At 46.2% G+C, this 24000-nt stretch overlaps 1 protein-coding gene across 4 annotated transcripts in view; it reads right to left on the bottom strand.

Annotated features, from left to right (window-relative positions):
* LOC132385384 (myelin-associated glycoprotein-like) overlaps window positions 1-24000 on the bottom strand; it is a 53572-nt gene that overhangs the window by 24188 nt on the left and 5384 nt on the right. Inside the window, exons 2-4 of one of the 4 annotated variants that reach the window (XM_059957423.1) lie at window positions 19463-19542; window positions 9811-10176; window positions 7323-7616 (exon numbers count right to left, since the gene is read on the bottom strand). In XM_059957423.1, coding sequence (XP_059813406.1) covers window positions 7323-7616; window positions 9811-10176; window positions 19463-19517 — 715 coding nt within the window. In that variant the 5' untranslated portion in view covers window positions 19518-19542. Of the gene's footprint in view, window positions 1-1373; window positions 7215-7322; window positions 7617-9810; window positions 12590-19462; window positions 19543-24000 lie in introns of those variants that run through there. The other 3 variants (XM_059957421.1, XM_059957422.1, XM_059957424.1) reach the window with 3 other exon arrangements.

A 24000-nucleotide genomic window follows, 5' to 3' on the forward strand; every position in this document is an offset into this window, starting at 1 on the left:
GGAGGGGCGATACTGAGGAAGAGTCACACTGTGGGAGGGGCAATGCTGAGGGAGAGTCATACTGTGGGAGGGGCAATGCTGAGGAAGAGTCACACTGTGGGAGGGGCGATACTGAGGGAGAGTCATACTGTGGGAGGGGCAATGCTGAGGGAGAGTCATACTGTGGGAGGGGCAATGCTGAGGAAGAGTCACACTGTGGGAGGGCCGATACTGAGGAAGAGTCACACTGTGGGAGGGGCGATACTGAGGAAGAGTCACACTGTGGGAGGGGCGATACTGAGGAAGAGTCACACTGTGGGAGGGGTGATACTGTGTGAGATCTCTCTCCTAAATGTTGAAAACAGCGGCAAATCCTAAAAGTTCGGGTTTAGAGACCTCCAGAAGGTTTTGGGAGAATGGGGTGTCATATTGACAGTGGACTAGAGCGGGTTCTTTCCTGCAAGGACCCGGTTTTGAAGTTTTCGGTCCGTGTTTCTTGGGCGCTGAGCAGTGGCTGCAGCTGACTGATTGCCAAAGTTCGAGTTTTTAACTTTGTCGGAAGCGGGAACGGATTAAATCCGTTTTGAAACGGCGGAAACCCCTCCCGTTTAGATTGCCGAGCCCAGGGCGATTGGGAAGACTTCGGGGCGGCCGGAGGAAGAGCGGACTGACCTGGGAGACACCTTCGTTTTTGCAGCAGCACGGATGGCGCTGGGGGTTTTCAACCAGACGGACATCCAGCCTGTCCACGGATAACTCCCATCTCCCTCCCCTCTCTCAACTGTTTCTTTTTGAGAGATTATTTGCTGGGGTCTCGCTGTGTTTAGTCTCAGCGGTGCTGTCGAATTTCGGACTGAGTGGTGACCGTCACGGCAGACTGCAGCTCCGAGATGTCGGCATGGCGCAGAGGATGCGGACTCTGGAGTTACATCTCGCGAAGTGGGTCACCCTTTCAAATTAATAGCCCTGAAAAATGCTGTACAATGCACGGTACCAACTTCAGTCAGAAGGAATGACGCTTTAAAAGTCATGGCTAAGGCTGTTGGGGGTCGTGAATGCGTTGTTGCATCTGAGAAATCGAACTAGAAAACCGTTTTCTATCTGCGGTCTGTGTTTCTGGTCCTGAGTTAAAGGCGGGGAGGGTTTCCATAACGGTGGAGCCAGTGTTGGTCCCCGTGCAGATGGTTATAATTTCCAACGTCCACTATCGGATGTGGCCCTCCTCCCCGCCAGAGCTCTCTGTGTGAAGTGTGGTCAAATATAACTCAATGAGGGACGGCACCTCCGCGGGAATGAACCACCTTTTCTCCTTTCCGCGCCGTCTGCTTATGCAGCTGGAGCGGGGTGGGGATGTCGAGGGATGCTTTCAGGTACAATTTCAGGGGTAATGTTACCCGATTCCATGGCTACCAGCCGCCCGCGATGCAAATAGTTCGGACATATTCGTAACCGCCAGGCTGCTAACTCCATCACGAAGGCAGAAGCCGATGCCGCTGGGCTTCCCCCGCTGCTCCCCTCTTCCTGTTCCTCCTGTCACCACCCCCCCCTTCTCCCCTTGCCTTGCCGATGGTCGTCGGTGATGGGAGCCACACGGGTGAAAATGAGGTAGGAAGGCAAGGAAAAACACCCCGAGGCTTCTTCCCCTGCGAAGGGGCGGACGGTTCCTGTTAATCCCGACCTGGAGGGGGCCCAAGGCCTCTGAGTTCCAGTAAAGGCCGGGAAAGGGGAGGTGGTGCCGGAGGCTGTGGACACATCCGAAATGGATGTCAGCGTGCCTCTGCACATTTGTGGTCTGAAGGCGACCAGGGGTCACACGTGGGGATGGATTTACCCTCCGGATAAGCCCGGATGCTCAGAGTGTGTCTCCCCAGAGCTGGAGGATACTCCTACCGTAGAGGAGCCCGCAGCCACGGCGGCATCTGCTGAGCGTGTGGCCTCCGGGCTGGTGAGTGGTGCCATAGCACTGGGTGCTGGCGGGGAACAAGCCCTGCTCCAAGGTCGGGAGGAGAAGGGCGATGCTTTGCTAAAGCTGCAGTATCTGGAGGACGATGCTGACGGCCGCTACTGAGGTTATTTCAGATGTCCCGGTAGGTTTAGAGCCCAGCGGCCCTCAGCATCGGTCATTCCTGCGGCCCCGTCCGCGGCGGAGCCCCGCACAGCGAGGAGGTTTATGGCAGGTCGGAGATGTTCGTTGAAAAGGAGAGTTAGCGGGTATTCTGTGTCATTCCGGCGTCCCAATCAGCGCCAGGAGCAGCGCAGAGAGTTGTAAATAAAAGTAGAGAAGGGCCAAGCGCTCCGCCATTGTTGAGAGTGGGCCAGTGGTGAGAGTGCGAGTGACAGGCTTTGGCTCAAAGGAGGCTTCAGCTCGGAAGAGGCGTTGGGTCTGGGGAAGTTTCCAGATAAGTTTCTGTTAAGTGTTTTTTTTGCTGTGTCAGGGGTACTTAATGTAGATTAAATGGCGGCTGTGCAGTCTTAGTGCTGGATGTTGAAGTCAGAGTTTCCCAGGGAACTACATCTGCATGAAGACCATTCAGCTGCAGCTCCATGAAGACCATGTTGGGGATCTGGAGGAGCAGCTGGGGATGACCTTTGGCTTGTACGGAAGAGTGAGGAGATCATCAGTTAGAGTTACAGGGAGCGGGTCACACCGATGTCGCAGGAGGATGGGGTAGTTGGGTGACTGTCAGGGGACATGGACATGATAAAAGTCAGTTCGTGCAGAGCATCCCTGTGGCCATTCCTCTGAATAATAAGTAAACCGTTTTGGATACTGTTGTGGGGGATGACCTTCCACAGGAATGACATGGCGACCAGGTTCACTGGCACTGAGCATGGGTCCAAGGTGCAGAAGGGAAAGAGGGAGTAGAGGGGAGTGTAGTGACTGGGGAATCAATAGTCAGGGGAATCGACAGGAGATTCTGTGGATGTGAACGGGACACCTGGATGGTTTGTTGCCTCCCAGGTTCCAGGGTCAGGGACATCCCGGTTCACATCCACAGCATTTTGGAGGAGGGAGAGCAGCCAGATGTCTTGGTACATCTTGGTGCCAATGACATAGGAAGGAAAAGCAAAGAGGTCCTGAAGAGAGGATTTAGAGAGTGAGGCAAAAAGCTGAGAAGCTGGCCATCCAGGGTATTAATTTCCGGATTGGACCTGTGCCACGTGCCGGTGAAGGTAAAACAGGATGATTTGGCAGCTAGATGCACGGTTGAGAAGTTGATGCAGGGGGCAGGGCTTCAGGTTCTTGGATCATTGGTCTGGGGGAGATACGACTGTGGCAAAAGAAACCCGAGGGGGAATAACATTCCTGCAGGCAGGTTTGTTATAAGTGTTGGGGAGGGTTTAAACTGATTTGGCAGGGGGATGGGAACCAGAGGGAAGGGAACCAGGATAGGACGGATGGCAAAAACGCAAAGACATCATGCAGTCAGACCGCCAAGAAGGACAGACAGATGAGAGGACGAAATTGCAGACAGCAGAGTGAGCATCAGTGAATTAGAGTTGCTGAGTCAAAAAAATAACATATACAGTACTCAAAGTGTGATATCTCAATGGATGGAGTATAAAATATAAGGTGGATGATCTTTTTTGCACTTATATAGATTGTCAGGCATGATGGTGTGGCCATCAGTGAATCGTGGCTGAGGGATGGTTGTAGTTGGGAGCTGAATGTCCAGGATTACACGTCGTATCAGAGGGATAAGAAGGTCAGCAGAGGGGATGACGTGGAACTGCTGGTAAAGAATGGCATCAAATCAATAGAAAGCTGTGACATTGGATCAGAAGATGGAGAATCCTTGTGGGTTGAGTAAAGAAATTGCAAGATAGCAAACAATATCAAGGGGATAGAAAAAGCATTTTCAACATATAAAAAGAAAAAATAGAGTTGAGAATCGATATAAGACCATTAGAAGATGAGGCTGGAGAAATAATAACAGGAGACAAGGAGATGACAGATGAACTAAATGAGTATTTTGCATCAGTCATCACTGTGAAAGACACGAGCAGAGTGGCAGGTGTTGACGGGTGTGAGGGAAGGGAAGTGAATACAGTTACTGTTACAAGGGAGAAGGTGCTCAAAAAGCTGAAGTTACACAAGTCACCCGGACCGGATGAACTGCACCCTCGGGTTCTGAAAGATGTAGCAGTAGAGATTGTGGAGGCATTAGTTATGAACTTTCAAGAATCATTGGACTTTGGCATAAGACCATAAGATGAAGGAGGAGAATTAAGCCACTCAGCCCGTCAGGTCTGTTCCACCATCCCATCATGGCTGATCCCAGGTCCCACTCACCTCCATACACCTGCCTTCTCACTATATCCTTTGACGCCTGATCAATCAGGAAATGATCAACTTCCACAAATATACGCACAGACCTAGGCTCCACTGCAGACTGTGGCAGAGCATTCCCAGATTTACTACTCTCTGCCCAAAAAATACCATTCCTGCTACCTCTCTTCTAAAGAGTCCTCCCTCAATTTTGAGGCTCTGTTCTCTAGTTCTGGATGCCCCCACCATAGGAATCATCCTCTCCTATCCACCCTCTCCGGTCATTTCAACATTCGGCCTGACTAGTGCCTTATAAAGGCTTAACATTATCTCCTTGCTTTTTTATTTTATTCCCCGAGAAATAAATGCCAACATTGCATTTGACTTCTTTACCACAGACTCAACCTGTAAATTAACCTTCTTGGAGTCTTGCATGAGGAGGGCTAAGTCCTCTACAACTCTGATGTTTGAACCTCTCCATTTAGATGATAGTCCACACTGTTGTACCTTTTACCAAAATGCATTATCATACATTTCCCATCACTGTATTCAATCTGGCACATTTTTGCCCATTCTTCCAAAAGTCCTGATGCAATCTCATTGTTTCCTCAGCGCTACCTATCTCCACCTATCTTTGTATCATCCACAAATCCATCAGTTCCATGATCCGAATCATGGACGAACAACATGCAAAGCAGCTGTTGCAATACTGACCCTGGAACACCACTAGTCACTGGCAGCCAAGCAGAAAAGGGCCCTTTTATTCCCACTCACTGCCCCCTGCCTGACAGCCATTCTGCTCTATGTGCCAGTATCTTTCCTATAATGCCAGTTATCTTGTTAAGCAACCACATGTGTGGCACCTTATCAAATATCTCCTGAAAATCCAAGTAAATTACAACCACTGCCTCTCATTTGACTACTCTGCTTATCTCTTCCTCGAAGAACTCAGATTTGTCAGGCAAGATCTATCCTATATCTATCTATCTATCCTTTATCTGTCCTACATGTCATCTCCTCGAAGAACTCAGATTTGTCAGGCAAGATCTATCCTATATCTATCTATCCTTTATCTGTCCTACATGTCATCTCCTCGAAGAACTCAGATTTGTCAGGCAAGATCTATCCTATATCTATCTATCCTTTATCTGTCCTACATGTCATCTCCTCAAAGAACTCAGATTTGTCAGGCAAGATCTATCCTATATCTATCTATCCTTTATCTGTCCTACATGTCATCTCCTCGAAGAACTCAGATTTGTCAGGCAAGATCTATCCTATATCTCTCTATCCTTTATCTGTCCTACATGTCATCTCCTCAAAGAATTCCAACAGGTCCGTCAGGCAAGATTCCCCTTTACAGAAACCATGCTGACTTTGACTTACTATATCATTAGGCTCCAAGGACCTCGAAGCCTCATTCCTAATAATGGACTCCAACACTTTCACAAACACTGTTAGGCTAACTGTCCTATAATATCCTTTCTTTTCCCTTCCTCCCTTAAAGAGTAGAGTGATATTTGCAATCTTCCAGTCCTCCAGGACCAGGCCAGAATCAAGGGACGCTTCCAGAGGACTGGAAAATTGCAAATGAGGGAGGCAGCAGAAAGGAAATTTTAGAGCAGTTAGCCTGGACTCAGTGGTTGGGAAGATGTTGGAGTCAATTGTTAAAGGACGAGGTTATGGAGTACTGGGGACACAGGACAAGATAGGATAAAGTCATTGTGGTTTCTTTAAGGGAAATCCTTGTCTCGCAAACCTGTTGGAATTCGTTGAGGAGATGACATGTAGGACAGATAAAGGGGAAGCAGTGGCTGTTATACATTTGGATTTTCAGAAGGAATTTGAAAAGTTGCCACACATGAGGCTGCTTATTAAGTTAAAGCCCATGGTTAGAGCATTGGCTGATTAGTAGGAGGCAGTGAGTGGGAATAAAAGGATCTGGTTGACTGGCAGTGACTCATAGGGTCAGTGTTGGGACCACTTATCTTTATGCTGTATAGGTGATTTAGATGATGGCTTTGTTTCCAAGGTTGCAGGGATATTGAATAGTTTGATAATGAATATTGTTGGAGGGGCAGGTAGTGTTGAGGAAACAGGAAGGCTACAGAAGGATGGGCAAGAAAGTGGAACATGAAATACAATGTTGCAAAGTGCATGGACATACACTTTGGTAGAAAAAACTAAACCTGCAGACTATTTTCTAAACGGGGAGAAATTCGAAATATCTGAGATGTCCTTGTGCAGAACACCCTAAAGGTTAACTTGCAGGTTGATTGGGTGGTGAGGAAGGCAAATGCAATGTTAACATTCATTTCAAGGGGTCTAGAATATAAGAGCAGTGATGTGATGCTGAGGCTTTAAAAGGCACTGGTGAGGCTTCACCTTGAGCATTGTGAACAGTTTTGGGCTCCTTATCTAAGAAAAGATGTGCTGGCATTGGAGAGGGTTCAGATGAGGTTCAGATGGATGACTCTGGGAATGAAAGGGTAATCATATGGGGAATGTTTGATGGCTCTGGGACTGTACTTGCTGGAATTTAGAAGGATGAGGGGGCATCTCATTGAAATCTTTTGAAAGATGAAAGCTCTAGAAAGAGTAGATGTGGAAAGGATGTTTCCCATGGTGGGGGAGTCTAGGACAAGAGGACACAGCCTCAGGGTAGAGGGGTGTCCATTTAAAGCAAAGAGGCAAAGATATTTCTTTCACCAGAGGTTGGTGAGTTTCTGCAATTTGTTACCACAGGCAACTACGGAAGCCAGGTCATTGGGTATATTTGAGGCAGAGATTGATAGTTTCTTGATAGGCCATGGCATCAAAAATTATGGGGAAAAGGCCGAGGAGTGGGGCTGAGGAGGGGGAAAATGGATCAGCCATGACTGAATGGCAGAGTAGATTCGATGGGCCAAATGGCTTAATTCTGTTCCAATGTGTTATGGTCTTCTCATGGATATTCAGGGCAACTTTTGTCAATAAATATATAATTTAGTAATCAAACTGAAATTTGCAGAATATTTCTGTGTACTCTGCAGAGTATTGCTGTACCTGTATGATAACTGATCCCCATACTTACACTGCACAGTTAGTGTGAGGGTCTGCTCCGATGAAACAGATGGGTATCTGACTCTGCAGGTGAGACTCTGCCCATGGTGTTTGAGCGCTGGGGTCATGGTCAGGACAGAAGTATATGTCAGAGTGTTGTGCCACCGAGTTACACTGCTTGAGACTGATGGTGGTACATCAATGGGGGTGACCCAGGTTAAGGTGGGTGAAGTTCCGTCACACGTGGTGTTGAAGATGCAGGTTATGTTCACAGACTTTCCTTCAACAAATTCAGCAGTGAATATTGTGGGTTTATCTGTGAAATCTAACACAGAAATGGATCCTTTTAGTTCAATATCACCAGATTCATCAGTTCAGATAGAAATCCCAGCCCCACAACAGGAACGGTGTTTACAGGATGATCCCTGAACAATGAGGGTAGAGTGTGAGGGAAAGTTGAACAGTGTGGGGTTCTTTACTGTTCTGAAAGCTGTTGAGAGGGGAAATGGGAAACAGAGTCCTCCACTGAGAGCCTCAATATCACACAGTCACTGATACATCCAGTGGGGTACGTCCTTCCCCAAACAGTGAGACATGGGCCAAGTGGACTTGGTCATGGGGGAGATGAGTTCAAAAAGTTCAAATTTAATTCACTAGCAAAGTACATATACAGGTTGTTACCATATACCATTACCATACTCTACATCCTTGTGATCAATTCTCTTGCAGGCATTTACAGGAAAAAAACAGAACGAATTGAATTACAAAAATCTACACATAAGCAATAGACAATAGGTGCAGAAGTAGACCATTTGGCCCTTCGAGCCTGCACCGCCATTTTGAGATCATGGCTCAATGCCCAGTTCCTGGCTTGTCCCCATATCCCTTGATTCCCCTATCCATAAGATACCTATCTAGCTCCTTCTTGAAAGCATCCAGAGAATTGGCCTCCACTACCTTCCGAGGCAGTGCATTCCACACTTCCACAACTCTCTGGGAGAAGAAGTTCTTCCTTAACTCTGTCCTAAATGACCTACCCCTTATTCTCAAACCATGCCCTCTGGTACTGGACTGTCCCAGCATCTGGAACATATTTCCTGCCTCTATCTTGTCCAATCCCTTAATAATCTTATATGTTTCAATTAGATCCCCTCTCAATCTCCTTAATTCCAGCGTGTACAAGCCCAGTCTCTCTAACCTCTCTGCGTAAGACAGTCCGGACATCCCAGGAATTAACCTTGTGAATCTACACTGCACTTCCTCTACAGCCAGGATGTCCTTCCTTAACCCTGGAGACCAAAACTGTACACAATACTCCAGGTGTAGTCTCACCAGGGCTCTGTACAAATGCAAGATGATTTCCTTGCTCTTGTACTCAATTCCCTTTGTAATAAAGGCCAACATTCCATTAGCCTTCTTCACTGCCTGCTGCACTTGCTCATTCACCTTCAGTGACTGATGAACAAGGACTCCTCGATCTCTTTGTATTTCTCCCTTACCTAACTCTACACCATTCAGATAATAATCTGCCTTCCTGTTCTTACTCCCAAAGTGGATAACCTCACACTTATTCACATTAAACGTCATCTGTCAAGTATCTGCCCACTCACCCAGCCTATCCAAGTCTCCCTGAATTCTCCTAACATCCTCATCACATGTCACACTGCCACCCAGCTTAGTATCATCAGCAAATTTGCTGATGTTATTTTCAATGCCTTCATCTAAATCGCTGATGTAAATCGTAGACAGCTGTAGTCCCAATACCGAGCCCTGTGGCATCCCACTAGTCACCACCTGCCATTCCGAGAAACACCTATTCACTGCTACCCTTTGCTTTCTGTCTGCCAACCAGTTTTCTATCCATGTCAATGTCTTTCCCCCGATGCCCTGAGCTTTGATTTTACCCACCAATCTCCTATGTGGGACCTTATCAAATGCCTTCTGAAAATGACAAAGACTGACAACAAAAGGACAAATTGCAAATTTAAAAAAACATAGTACTGTGAAAATAAGTTATGAAAAGTCTTTGAAAGCGAGTCTGGAGGTCATAGAATCAGTTCAGAGTAGTGGTCTCCTGAACCGGTGTTTGGAGTGTAGTAACTGTTCCTGAACTAGGTGGAGGATTCTATACCTCTCTCACTATGGTGGATGGTGGATAAAAGATGAAGGAAAGGAGGGGTGTGCAGATGGTCGGGATGGACATGGAGAAGGAGTGGAGAGCCGTAGGGAAGCTGAACACCGCCACATGCAGAGACCTAATTCAGCAAGAAACGGCACATAACTCCAAGAACCTCTTGTGTCCATGTTATTTGTGCTTCAATATGATTGGGAACATAGACTGGCTTTGATAACACAGGGACAGTCGCAAAGCTGAAAATACAGAGGCTGTTTGGGAATGAATTGGAAGTTTCCTGAAAATCAGGAGTAGTGACGATGTGAATATGGACCCAGTACAGGTTTATATTATTCCCCACTGACTGCTGAATGTCTGCTGTTGAGTGACCACACAGAACACCTACCAGAAACACGGAGCTGCGTGGCAGGGAGATAGCTGTAACGATCACCTCCGACAAATTCAATCCTGAAAAAGTACCACCCTTCATCTTTCCAACGGATATTGTCTATAACCAGGGAACAGTCATCGTCTTTCAAGTCTCCAGACAGATGGGTTCGATAACGGAACTTCTGTTTCTCCTTTCTGTGATCGCTGGAGTGAAAGACTATAGGATGAGACTTTGAATTTTGTCCGTTATACCAGATACCAGTCCTCAACTCCTCATGCAGATATGATGGATAACGGTAGTGGCATGGAATCCGGGCACACAAGCCTCTCTGTGCTGTCACATCTGATGGTGTTTCAACTCCCCACTCATTCGACATTGTGCCTGAGGAGAGAATGAACAATGTTTGGTAATGATGGCTTGTGAGTACATCGGACTTGATATCCACCCCCTGCACTGTGGACATAGTGCATACTGAGTGTGGGAGACACAAGGAAACCCACAAGTCCTCCTCACGGATGGAGGGGACCTGTTAGTCATTTGCAGGGGGCTTTGGAATCAGGTTCACTCTCTGTTGGCTCATTCACCTCAGTACCAATGACATTAGTCTAGCACTGTCAGGAAGAATTAATGAAGGGGTGTCGTCTAACACAGCAGGAGGAAATGGAGTGGCCAAAACTGGTCTGCTCTCCTCTATTGGGAATCACTTCCTGTTTGCTCTTTAACGTGTCACTGTCTCTGCTCCTTCCATCCACCTGCTACAGGTACAAGGATGCCGACGTGCCTGTGACTGAGTACCACAGACACCGGTGACAGACAGGCTGCAGTAGGGGCCCATTCTGGCAGCTCCCACACTAACAGCGCAGCTTTCTCACAACCTGTCCCAGTCAACAATGCAGCAATCCCACACACTGTCCTGCTCGTACTGCAGCCCAGTCAACGTGTAACGTCACAGTACGTCACACTGCGGCGATTTGAATCTGCTGGAACAAAAGAGGCTGTCAAGAGTATGGGACAGCAAAATATATAATAGGAAACATTAGATCTATCTACAATAGGCGCTACCTCACAATGTCTATGTCATAAGGTGGGCATTGAGAACGGACCCAAATGCAAGACACAGACACTGAAGTACTAGGGAGAGGACTAGGTGTATCAAGAAAGCAAGGGAAGTGGGGAAGAAACAACACTGGACAAGACACAGGCCCTGAACAAGACTAGGAGACAGGGAATGGGCTAGGACTGGAGTAGGAAAGTGGGACCTGGACAAGGAACTAGGAATTGGGAACTAGGAACCTGGACAAGGACTCCGAACCAGAGACTGGACAGGGACGTGGAACCAAAGTCTTGACTCAGGCTCGGACTCCGGATCCAGGCGAGGACTGGACATGACAAGCAACAGGATTGGACATGGGTGCAGGACGCGGGACTCCAGGGTTGGACGAGGACATGAATCTCAGACTTGGACGAGAACATGAAGCTCAGACTTGGTCTTGATCGAGGGAGAGCAGGAACGCAGAGCCTAGGTCGATGGAGAGGAAAGCAGAAGTGGGGAGAGGCGTAGCTGGACACGGATACTGGCCCTGGACGAGACCAGGACTCAAGGCCTAGGCTACAACTAGTACTTGGTCACGGACTGGAACCTCCTCGGAGCCATGGACTGGAGCACAGGAACACCGAGCCTTGGACTGGAGCACTGGAACACCAAGCCTTGGACTGGAGCACTGGAACACCGAGCCTTGGACTGGAGGACCGGAACACTGAGCTTTGGACTGGATCACAGGGACACTGAATACAGAGCTGGAACCCATGTTTGGGGACAGGGCATATGGCCAGGACTCATACTCGGACTCTAAACACAGGGACAGGGATACAAAGAGACAGTTCCAAGCTCAAAGATAGATAGTTCGTTCTGTTGGCGTGGCAAGGTTTTGGTCTCACTCCACAGCTGAACTCGGTGGCGGTACAGGCGAGGACGCTGGTGTGGGTAGCCAGCAGGGCTTCAAGCCAGTCTTCAGAGAGAAGGAAGGGAACAGTCCAGCCTCAGAGTAACAGCAAAGACTGCCTGACTTACCCAACTGAGGTAAGGACAAGAAGGGACAGATCCAACAGAGGCAAGGACAGGATACTGACAAAGACAAACACGATCCTACACTCAAACCCTAATCTTCCCGGTCCCAAAACAAGAATCAGGTGCCTATGTTTAGGACAGCCGGAAGACCTGGAGTCTGGAGTTCACGGACTTATTGAACCGGATCATGACAGTCTATCGTCAAACATCCCCACCATCCGGACCGTGTCCTGTTCTCACAGCTCCCATTGGGCAGGAGGTACAGAAGCCTGAAGGCCCACATCACAGCTCCTTCCTTTCAAACATTCAGTCCTTCAACAAACACAACCACTCCCTCAGTATCGCAGCACTGTGACCACTTCGCATTACAATGGGCTTCTTTAGTTTCAGTTGTGTTTTTTCTTGTAAACTTGTGTATAATTTATGTTGTTCCCCTGAACGTTGTGCATCTTGTGTTAATGTGCCTGTGATGCTGTGATGAAAGTTTTTCATTACACGTGCAGACATAGAGTTGATCGTGTAATAATAAACTCCACTTTAACACATGTGACTCTCAATATGTGACGCTGCAGTACTTCAATATCTCCAGTGCAGTGTTCCTTCAGCACCACCCTGTTTCTTTTCCATGCTTATTCACACAAAAATACACGAAATACAAACATCAACTATTTACAAGATAGTGAACAAGTTCTAATTAAAATATGTTGCACAGCAAATCCCGGGGGGGGGGGGGAAGGGGGTGCACCATTCCCGGAAATCCCCGACCGTACCCATGGTAACTGCATGCTCCCTCACGAAAGACAACCGGGCATGAACATATCCCCATAAAGGGGCAGAGAACCGGCCCAGGCCCAGGCAGAAGGCCCTGCCTTCTTTCTGGACTTGTAAATGGCTATCTTGGCCAAGCCCACCAGTAGATCCTCCGAAGGACCTGCCCCTTCCGTACTGGGTGCCTGTATATCAGGAGCTCAGGGCTGAAGTGCAAACAAAACCTGAGGAACAGCCCCTTCAGATACTCAAATAGGGGCTGCAACCTCTCACACTCCATATATATGTGGTACTGTAGCGGTGTGCTACACACAGCGCTGGAATAACGACACGCAGACGGTGAGTTGCAGTTAAAAGATGTATTCAAGTTATCTATTAAGATTTCGGACTTTTCCAATAATACTAGATCTTGGAGACTTAACACTATTTTGCTTCAAGACCCAGAATTTATCACCTACATAAAACAGCAAATTGACTTGTTTTTCTCAACAAACTGTACTGAAGAAATTGACAGAGGAATACTTTGGGACTCTTTTAAAGCTTTTATCCGTGGACAAATTATCTCATATTCCGTTGGTAAAAGAAAACAAAGATATTTAGATATTGCTTTATTAGTGGATAAAATTAAGGAAATTGATAAGATTTATTCCGTGACTCCTACCAAAGAACTTTATAAGAAGAGAGTTGAGCTTCAAATGGAACATAGTTTATTATTATCTTCTTCAATTGAAAATCAATTAACTAGGACCAGGGCTCAATTCTATATTCATAGTGATCGAACTAGTAAACTGTTAGCTAATCAATTAAAAGCTATTTCAACTAAGCAACAAATTATTAAAATTCGTAAACAAGACGGTAATCTAACTACTGATCATAAAGAAATCAATAACACTTTTCAAGATTTTTATAAATCTTTATATCAATCAGAATTTGATGGTGACCTGTCCATGATGGATAATTTTTTTAACAATTTGAATATTCCTAAACTGACAGATGAAGATCGTAGCTTGTTCGATGCTCCCATCTCTATGGCCGAAATAGGAGAGGCTATCTCATCAATGAACTCAGGGAAAGCTCCTGGCCCTGATGGTTATATTGTAGAATTTTTTAAAACTTTTTCTTCTTTGCTTTCCCCTTGGTTATGTGAAATCTTTAATGATGCATTTGCTAAGAAGAGATTACCTCAATCTTTTTATGAAGCTACTATCTCTTTAATTCTTAAAAAAGATAAAGATCCTAATTTATGTGCATCTTATCGCCCTATATCATTATTAAATGTAGATTTTAAGATTCTTACAAAAATTTTAGCTATTAGATTAGAAAGGGTACTATCACAGATTATTTCAGAAGACCAAACTGGTTTCATTAGGAATTGGTATTCCTTTTTTAATGTCAGAAAATTGATTAATATAATTTATACTCCATCACCCATTATTATTATTTCATTAGATGCTGAAAAAGCTTTTGATAGAGTTGAATGGACATACTTATTTAATGTATTGAGAAATTTTAATTTTAGCCCTAATTTCATATCATGGATTAAATTAATATATTATAAACCTGTTGCTTCTGTTCTTACAAATAATTACAGATCCTCTTTTTTTCAATTATCTCGTGGTACGAGACAAGGTTGTCCATTAAGTCCTTTATTATTTAATATCGCATTAGAACCTTTAGCCATTGCTATTCGTGAATCTCCTAATATTTTTGGTATTACCCGTAATGAGAAGTTATACAAGTTATCACTTTATGCTGATGACTTGCTGTTATATATTTCTGATCCTGACAGATCTATTCCCACTATTTTATCTTTGTTGGCTCAATTTGGTAGTTTTTCTGGTTATAAATTAAACTTGGATAAGAGCGAATTATTCCCCTTAAACGCGCAAACTTTATTGAATGACAGGATACCATTTAAAGTTGTTACTGATAACTTTATCTATTTAGGTATAAAAATTACCAAGAAATATAAAGATTTATTTAGACTGAATTTCTTACCTATGCTTCATCAAATTCAACAACTTACTACAAGATGGTCTCCCTTATACTTATCATTAGTTGGTCGGATTAATGCTATTAAAATGATGATTTTACCGAAATTTTTATATTTATTTCAAGCCTTACCAATTTTTATTTCTAAATCTTTTTTTGACAACATTGATTAAAAAATTTCCTCATTTGTGTGGCAAAATAAAAACCCCAGGTTAAGTAAAAGGCAATTACAAAAATCTAAAAAAGATGGTGGTTTAGCTTTACCTAATTTTAGATTTTACTATTGGGCGAATAATATTCGTAACCTAATATATTGGAAATTAGATTTGGATTCACCATTGTGCCCACAGTGGGTAAATTTGGAATGTGATGCGGTAAAGGGATATTCTCTATTCTCCGTTCTTGGTTCTTTTCTTCCTACTGATTTAGTTAAATTCAATAAACAGATATCTAATCCTGTTATCAAACGTACATTACGAATTTGATTTCAATTTCGTAAGTTTTTTACTTTGAAAAACTTTGTTCTTGATAGCCCTATTTTACTTAATTTTTTTTTCAAACCTTCCTTGACAGATCAAGCTTTTAGCATATGGAAAAGGAAAGGTATAAAATGTTTTCGTGATCTTTTTTTTGAAGGTACTTTGATGTCTTTTGACCAACTTTCCAACAAATTTAAATTACCTAAATCTAACTTTTTCAGATATCTACAAATTAGAAATTTTTTACATAAAGTTCTACCATCTTTTCCCAATTCAACTTCAATGGATTTTTCAGATTTGATTTTTACCTTAAATCCTTGTCAGAAGGGATTAGTAGCTTTTATTTATAATATGATTATGAAGATACAACCTGAAATATCAGTTAGAATTAATCAAGAATGGGAAAAAGAACTTCGATATAATATATCAACAGATAAATGGGAAAAAAATTTACAAATGGTTAATTCCTCTTCTATATGTGCTAAACATGCCTTAATACAATTTAAAATTGTACATAGAGCTCATATGTCTAAAGATAAACTTGCTCGATTCTATTCTCATATTAACCCTCAATGTGACAGATGTCATTCAGAAGTGGCTTCATTGACCCATATGTTTTGGTCATGTCCCACTTTACATAATTATTAGAAGGACATATTTACTACCATTTCCTCAATTTGGAATATCGATCTACAACCTCATTTTATTACTGCAATTTTTGGTATACCAAATGAGGATGGTAATCAGTTTTCCCCTTCAATCAGACGAATGATTGCTTTTGTAACATTAATGGCCAGAAGGTCTATATTACAAAACTGGAAAGAAGTAAATCCTCCTACCACGTTTCAGTGGTTTTCTCAAACTATTTCTTATCTGAGCTTGGAAAAAATTAGAGCACTATTTTTGACTCATCAATTAAATTTGAAGAAACTTGGGGACCGTTTATTCGACACTTTCATATGAATTAATTTGGCCTTTTCCAGACCTTCTCTCTGCTTATTCTTGTTCAGGTATGGAGTTCTGGAGTTTTTTGACACTATCATATACTTGTAAACTATTATTATTGCCCATGTTAGTTTAGTTTAGTGTTTTTTTTCTCAATATATATTTTTCACATATTTTCAAATTTTCTCTTTTTTTGACGATTATTTTTGTTTTTTTTCATATATAATCATATATATGATTGATTAATGTATTTTCTTTTGTCGATGTTTAATAGGATATTGTTATCTTATTATTAATGCGACTTCAAGTCTATTGTATTCATAACCTATTCATTATTATGTTATGTTTTTTCTATATGTATATATGAAACTCAATAAAAAGATTGAAAAAGAAAAAGGAAAAAAAAAGATGTATTCAAACTTCGCGGCCTCGCTTTTCAGCCTACCCGTTTCCGCCCTCCCCGGACGGGAATGCTGTAGCGACGCGTATTCACAGTCCCATCCCGCGCGCGGGCTTTTCCCCTTGCTGGTGAAGCAGGCCTGGCGCCCTCTTTGGGACCGGCCTCAATGCCGGCGCGCGCCGCTTTGTGAGCCGGTTCGAGTGCGCTGGGAAGTGGGTCGCCACAGTACACTGACTCTTCCTGGTCACAGAATGGACAGGTGGATGGTGTTCCCAGTATACAGCAGAAGGACCCCTGTTTACAGTGATTTCCCCCGCCGCTGGGGGGTATAAACAGACTGCCAAGGCATGTCTCCATCACAATTGAAGGCAAGGAAGTGAAATGTCGCTCTTACAAGAGCAGCCTGGGTGCATCACGAAAAGGGACTGTGAGCTTCGCACCACGGGTACCACCCTATCTTCATGCTCAGTGACAGAGGAAAGGCCACCACCCCAGGATCCAGAATCCCTCCCAGAGACAGGTCCCCCACTCACTACCACCACGCAGTACCATATAATCTGATCTCGGAGCAGACACCCCACTGATCCGACTGGAATTCGACCAGAGGTCACAATCCGTCCGGGACAATGTCACCTCTACATGCTTGTCACCCTCCCGAGCAGCAGCATTAGCAGAGTCCCCTCCCTCCTCACTCATTGAGACACCCTCCTTCTGAATAACTGCACGGGATGGTGATCCAGGGCTACTCCAGTTCCCCTCATTCACCGGGACAGGACTCCCTCAGCAGGGCATGGCCTCGATTGAGGCAACAGTTTGAGAGAGTAACCCCACCGGTGACTCTCCACTCACAGGCGATCCCTGTTCTCCAGGGCTTTCCTCCTCCCCAGAGGATGGGTGCTCTGGGCACACAGTCTCAACCGAAGGCAATTCTGCCACCTCACACGCCCTCTCTAAAATGGTGCCGCGCACCAGCCTGGACTTTGCATGCTGAAGAGAAGCCACCCAGCCAGAGGCCCTTGTGTGACAGGGCTTTCCTCCAGCTCTGGGGAGACATACTCTGAGCATACGGCCTTAACCGGAGGTAAATCCTTCCCCTGGATTGCAGACTCAGAGACACATCTCTCCGTATCTTCAGACCACAGGGGTGCTGTGGCACGCTGACCTCCATATCGGAGGCTCCCTCAGACTCGGGCACCACTTTCTGTACCCGGCTTCCCCAGGCCTTTGCTGAATCTCAGACACCATAGGGCCCTTCGAGTTGGGTTCAGGAGTCACCTCCTGCCCCTCTCCTCCGGGGGAGAGGCCTCGAGATGGTTGTTCTTTCTCTTGGCCTTCCTACCAGATACCCGATCCCACCGCTCACCGTCATCCCGGACATTCACCACCACTGGTGGGTGGGGGAACAGCAGGGGTAGGGACAGGTCGGAAGGCTCAGCCGTGCTGCCCTGTGTCTCCGAAGTGAAGTTCACAGCCTGCGAGTATGTCCAAGCTATTTACAGACCAGGCATGTCATCTCTGAACTGTAATAATGCCCCTCAAATTGCACCTGAAAGCCCCACCTGCATCCCCACTCCATTCCAGTTGCATCAGCAAGCGGCGCTGAAATGAGAAAAGGTGATCAAACCCCTGCAGAGGTGTCCTGTACCACACTGGGGTGGTATTTGACCGCACCAAGAGAGCACAGCTGGGGAGGAGGGTCGTACCAAGGATATTGGGGGTGGGTGTTAGAAATAATAACCATCTTGATAAGCACCAGCATCAACTCCACCATCACACCCGTGGTTTCACACATTTCCACCGTCAGCAAGACTGTGAACCAACACTGCTGAGTTGTCACTGACTATTCTTATGGAGCCAGTGATGTCTCTGTGAAGCTGTTCACCAATCAGCCGGGCTCTCGCCCCACCGTCCCACACGTTCCATCCCCGAATGATCCAATTCCCACCGGTTAATCTTGTTAAAGCTGCTTCCACGACCCTGATGAGAGACTGAGTAACGGAGAGGGGTTGAACTGGTTGGGACATTCTTCATCGGAGTGTATCATACAGGGTGATCATATTGAGGAGTATAAAATCATAACGGACAGAGACAGGGTAAAAGTTCAGTCTTTTTCCCAGAGCTGGGAAATCAATACCGCAGAGGCACAGATTTAAAGTGATGGGGGAAAGATTGAATAGGGACTCGAGGAGCAATTTCTTCACCCATAGAATAAACAATATATAAGACCATAAAACTACAAGATACAGAATTAGAATTAGGCCATTCAGCCCATCGAGTTGCTTCACGATTCTCTTATGACTGACTTCTTATCCTTCTCAACCCCATTCTCCTGCCTTCCTCCGGTAACAATTGAGGTTCTTACTAATCAGGAAACCATCAGCCTCTGTTTTAAATACACCGAATGAATTGGCCACCACAGCTGTCTGTGGCAATTAATTCAACAGATTCAACACACTCCGGCTGAAGAATTTCCTCCTCTTCTCTGTTCTAGTGGGATGTTTCTGTTCAGAGAATATGCCCTCTGGTCTGAGTCTCTGCCACTAGAGGAAACATCCTCTGCACATCCGCTCTATGAGGAACAAGGTGCCAGAGGAAGTTGTAGAGGCAGGCAGATCAACAACATATGGAGAGGAACATGGAGTGGAGATGCTTAGAAGGATATAGAGCAGAGGGGGCCAAATGTCTAGATGAAGGGTCTCAGCCCAATATGTTTATTCCCCTTCAGACATGCTTGCTGACTTGCTGAGTTCCTTCAGCATTTTGTGTGTGTTGCTCAAGATTTCCAGCATCTGCAGAATCTCTTGTGTTTCTCAATAATTTAGATGGGAATCTTGGACAGCAGGAACAATTTGGGCTGAAGGGCCTGTTTATGTGTTGTACGACTCTGGCTCTTTCAGCTAACCAGTCGGACACACAGCCCAGCCCCCTACTCAGCCCTGAGTACCCTGGTTAGTGTCACACCAGCCAGACTAGAGGAAAATCAGGGGTTTGCTGCCCGAGCTGCTGCTGATTTACCTTGAAGAAGTGGCAGGAGGAAGTACACCTTTCCGATTGTTCTCAGATCCAGCATATTCTGTCAGTTTTCTGCCCTTAGACTGAAAAAGAAAGTGGTTACAATGAAATCTCATGCAAACTGTCACGGTTCCAACATCAGTGTGAGGGACAAGAAGATTCCCAGTCGGTTCCATGTTGTTCCCATTAGTAATCCCACACAGTTTTAATTAATTCCTTCTTAATGTTGTACTGCCTTTGAAAGCAAGGACACATGAAAGAGGAACTGGGCCCCAGTGAACCAGAAGGGAACAGGAAACTGACACAAAGTGGTGAAGGAGGTGTCTGACACATTGGACGTATTGGTCAGGACAGTGAGAACTAAAGTTAGAACGTTATCTTAAAACTGTTCAATGTGTTGGTTGATTGCACTTGGAGCATTTTGTGCTGTTCTGGTCACCCAGCTACAGGAAGGATGTCATTAAGCTGAAGAGAATGCAGGAAAGATTCAAAAGGATATCACCAGGATTAGAGAGTTTGAGTGAAAAGGAGAGACTGGACAGGTTGGGACAGTTTTCCCTGAAAGGAGCAACATAATAATGATTATAAACCACGAGAGGATCTTTGTCGTTGAAAGCATTGCAGAACTGACACTGGTGTATTCTACTCATTGTACTGCCTAACTGACAGTGTGACACTCCCTCAGTACTGTCCCTCTGACAGTGTGACACTCCCTCAGTACTGTCCCTCTGTACTCCCCCTCTGACAGTCTGACACGCCCTCAGTACTGTCCCTCTGACAGTCTGACACTCCCTCAGTACTGTCCCTCTGACAGTGTGACACTCCCTCAGTACTGTCCTGACAGTGTGACACGCCCTCATTAATGACACTCTGACAGTGCGTCACTCCCTCACTACCATCACTCTGACAGTGTGACACACCCTCAGTACTGTCCCTCTGACAGTGTGACACTCCCTCAGTACTGTCCCTCTGACAGTCAGACACTCCCTCAGTACTCTCCCTCTGACAGTCTGACACTCCCTCAGTACTGTCCCTCTGACAGTGACACTCCCTCAGTACTGTCCCTCTGACAGTCAGACACTCCCTCAGTACTCTCCCTCTGACAGTCTGACACTCCCTCAGTACTGTCCCTCTGACAGTGTGACACTCCCTCAGTAGTGTCCCTCTGACAGTCTGACACTCCCTCAGCACCGTCCCTCTGACAGTGTGACACTCCCTCAGTTCTGTCCTGACAGTGTGACACGCCCTCATTAATGACACTCTGACAGTGTGTCACTCCCTCACTACCATCACTCTGACAGTGTGACACACCCTCACTACTGTCCCTCTGACAGTGTGACACTCCCTCAGTTCTGTCCTGACAGTGTGACACGCCCTCATTAATGACACTCTGACAGTGCGTCACTCCCTCACTACCATCACTCTGACAGTGTGACACTCCCTCAGTACTGTCCCTCTGACAGTCAGACACTCCCTCAGTACTCTCCCTCTGACAGTCTGACACTCCCTCAGTACTGTCCCTCTGACAGTGTGACACTCCCTCAGTAGTGTCCCTCTGACAGTCTGACACTCCCTCAGTACTGTCCCTCTGACAGTGTGACACTCCCTCAGTTCTGTCCTGACAGTGTGGCACGCCCTCATTAATGACACTCTGACAGTGTGTCACTCCCTCACTACCATCACTCTGACAGTGTGACACACCCTCAGTACTGTCCCTCTGACAGTGACACTCCCTCAATACTGTCCCTCTGACAGTGTGACACTCCCTCAGTACTGTCCCTCTGTACTTTCCCTCTGACAGTCTGACACTCCCTCAGTACTGTCCCTCTGACAGTCTGACACTCCCTCAGTACTGTCCCTCTGACAGTGTGACACTCCCTCAGTACTGTCCTGACAGTGTGACACGCCCTCATTAATGACACTCTGACAGTGCGTCACTCCCTCACTACCATCACTCTGACAGTGTGACACACCCTCAGTACTGTCCCTCTGACAGTGTGACACTCCCTCAGTACTGTCCCTCTGACAGTCAGACACTCCCTCAGTACTCTCCCTCTGACAGTCTGACACTCCCTCAGTAATGTCCCTCTGACAGTGTGACACTCCCTCAGTACTGTCCCTCTGACAGTCTGACACTCCCTCAGTACTGTCCCTCTGACAGTGTGACACTCCCTCAGTACTGTCCCTCTGACAGTGTGTCACTCCCTCAGTACTGTCCCTCTGACAGTGTGACACTCCCTCAGTTCTGTCCTGACAGTGTGACACGCCCTCATTAATGACACTCTGACAGTGCGTCACTCCCTCACTACCATCACTCTGACAGTGTGACACTCCCTCAGTACTGTCCCTCTGACAGTGTGACACTCCCTCAGTACTGTCCCTCTGACAGTCAGACACTCCCTCAGTACTGTCCCTCTGACAGTCAGACACTCTCTCAGTACTCTCCCTCTGACAGTCTGACACTCCCTCAGTACTGTCCCTCTGACAGTGTGACACTACCTCAGTAGTGTCCCTCTGACAGTCTGACACTCCCTCAGTACTGTCCCTCTGACAGTGTGACACTCCCTCAGTTCTGTCCTGACAGTGTGACACGCCCTCATTAATGACACTCTGACAGTGTGTCACTCCCTCACTACCATCACTCTGACAGTGTGACACACCCTCAGTACTGTCCCTCTGACAGTGACACTCCCTCAGTACTGTCCCTCTGACAGTCAGACACTCCCTCAGTACTCTCCCTCTGACAGTCTGACACTCCCTCAGTAATGTCCCTCTGACAGTGTGACACTCCCTCAGTACTATCCCTCTGACAGTGTGATACTCCCTCAGTACTGTCTCTCTGACAGTGTGACACTCCCTCAGTACTGTCCCTCTGTACTCTCCCTCTGACAGTCTGACACTCCCTCAGTACTGTCCCTCTGACAGTCTGACACTCCCTCAGTACTGTCCCTCTGACAGTGTGACACTCCCTCAGTACTGTCCTGACAGTGTGACACGCCCTCATTAATGACACTCTGACAGTGCGTCACTCCCTCACTACCATCACTCTGACAGTGTGACACACCCTCAGTACTGTCCCTCTGACAGTGTGACACTCCCTCAGTACTGTCCCTCTGACAGTCAGACACTCCCTCAGTACTCTCCCTCTGACAGTCTGACACTCCCTCAGTAATGTCCCTCTGACAGTGTGACACTCCCTCAGTACTATCCCTCTGACAGTGTGATACTCCCTCAGTACTGTCTCTCTGACAGTGTGACACTCCCTCAGTACTGTCCCTCTGACAGTGCGACACTCCCTCAGTACTGTCCCTCTGACAGTGTGACACTCCCTCAGTACGGTCCCGCTGACAGTGTGACACTCCCTCAGTACTGTCCCTCTGACAGTGTGACATTTCCTCATTTCCATCACTCAAAAAAATGTTTCTTGTTCCCAGTCACTGGTCTTTTGAATTGCAAAGGTCATTACATGGAGAGAGTGCAGGGTAGATTTTGGAGGGTGTTGATCAGACTCGAGGGACTGAGTTATGCAGAGAGGTTGTGTATTTTGGGATTTATTCATTGGAGCCAAGGCTAATATGGGGTGTCTTCTCGAGGTACATAAAATCATGAGGGGTGGAGATAGGATGAACGCACCCAGTCTTTTACCTCCTGATGAAGGGTCTCGGCCCAAACACTCTCTGTGTATTCCTCTCTATAGACGCTGACTGACCTGCTGTGTTCCTCTGGTATGATGTGTGTACTGATGATCTTGATTACCACTCCCCACCACCCCCCCCAATCTCAGTCTGGATTCAGGGTCTCAACCCAAAACATCTACGATTCCTTTCCTGCCACAGACCTGCTGACCCATTGAGTTCCTCCTGTGGGTTGTTTGTTGCTCCAGATTCCCACATCTGCCGTCCTTTGTGTCTCCAGAGGCCGGACGTCAGTCGGTATGCAAACGACATGTAAATTGACGATGTTGTGATTAGCAGGGAAGCGTGTCAAATGTTGCCACAGGACAAAGTGCAGGTGAAAAGTTCGGTGATGCCATGGCAGATGGAATTTAACCCGAACAAGTGTGAGGTGATGGATTTTGGAAAGTCAATGCCGACACTAAATAGTGGGGCCACAAGGAACGGTGACAAGCAGAGAACTTTCAACAATACTAGAGAATCTCAGCAAATCTCACAGAATGTCTGACTCATTCAGTTCCTTCAGCATTTTCTATGTGTCACTCAAACTTTCCTGCATCTGCAGAATGGCTTGTGTTTATAAGCAGAGACTCTGAGACCATTGTTGTCTGACAGTAGTAACACAGGTGGATGGGACGGTGAAAGAGGAGACAGTATACTTCCCTTCATGGGTCAGTGTGCACAGTATCAGAGTTGGGATGATATGTTGCAATGTTACAAGCCTCCGGTCAGACTGCACTCGGAGAACTGCATGCAGTTACAGTTATCACACTGTACATAAGAAAAACAAAGGTCTACAGTAGTAGCTGTACATAATTCAAACTAATACTTATCCACAAAACAAGCTGATCTCAGTGTTGAAGGGGA

This window comes from Hypanus sabinus (genome assembly GCF_030144855.1).
Source record: "Hypanus sabinus isolate sHypSab1 chromosome 1 unlocalized genomic scaffold, sHypSab1.hap1 SUPER_1_unloc_14, whole genome shotgun sequence".
NCBI lineage: Eukaryota > Metazoa > Chordata > Chondrichthyes > Myliobatiformes > Dasyatidae > Hypanus > Hypanus sabinus.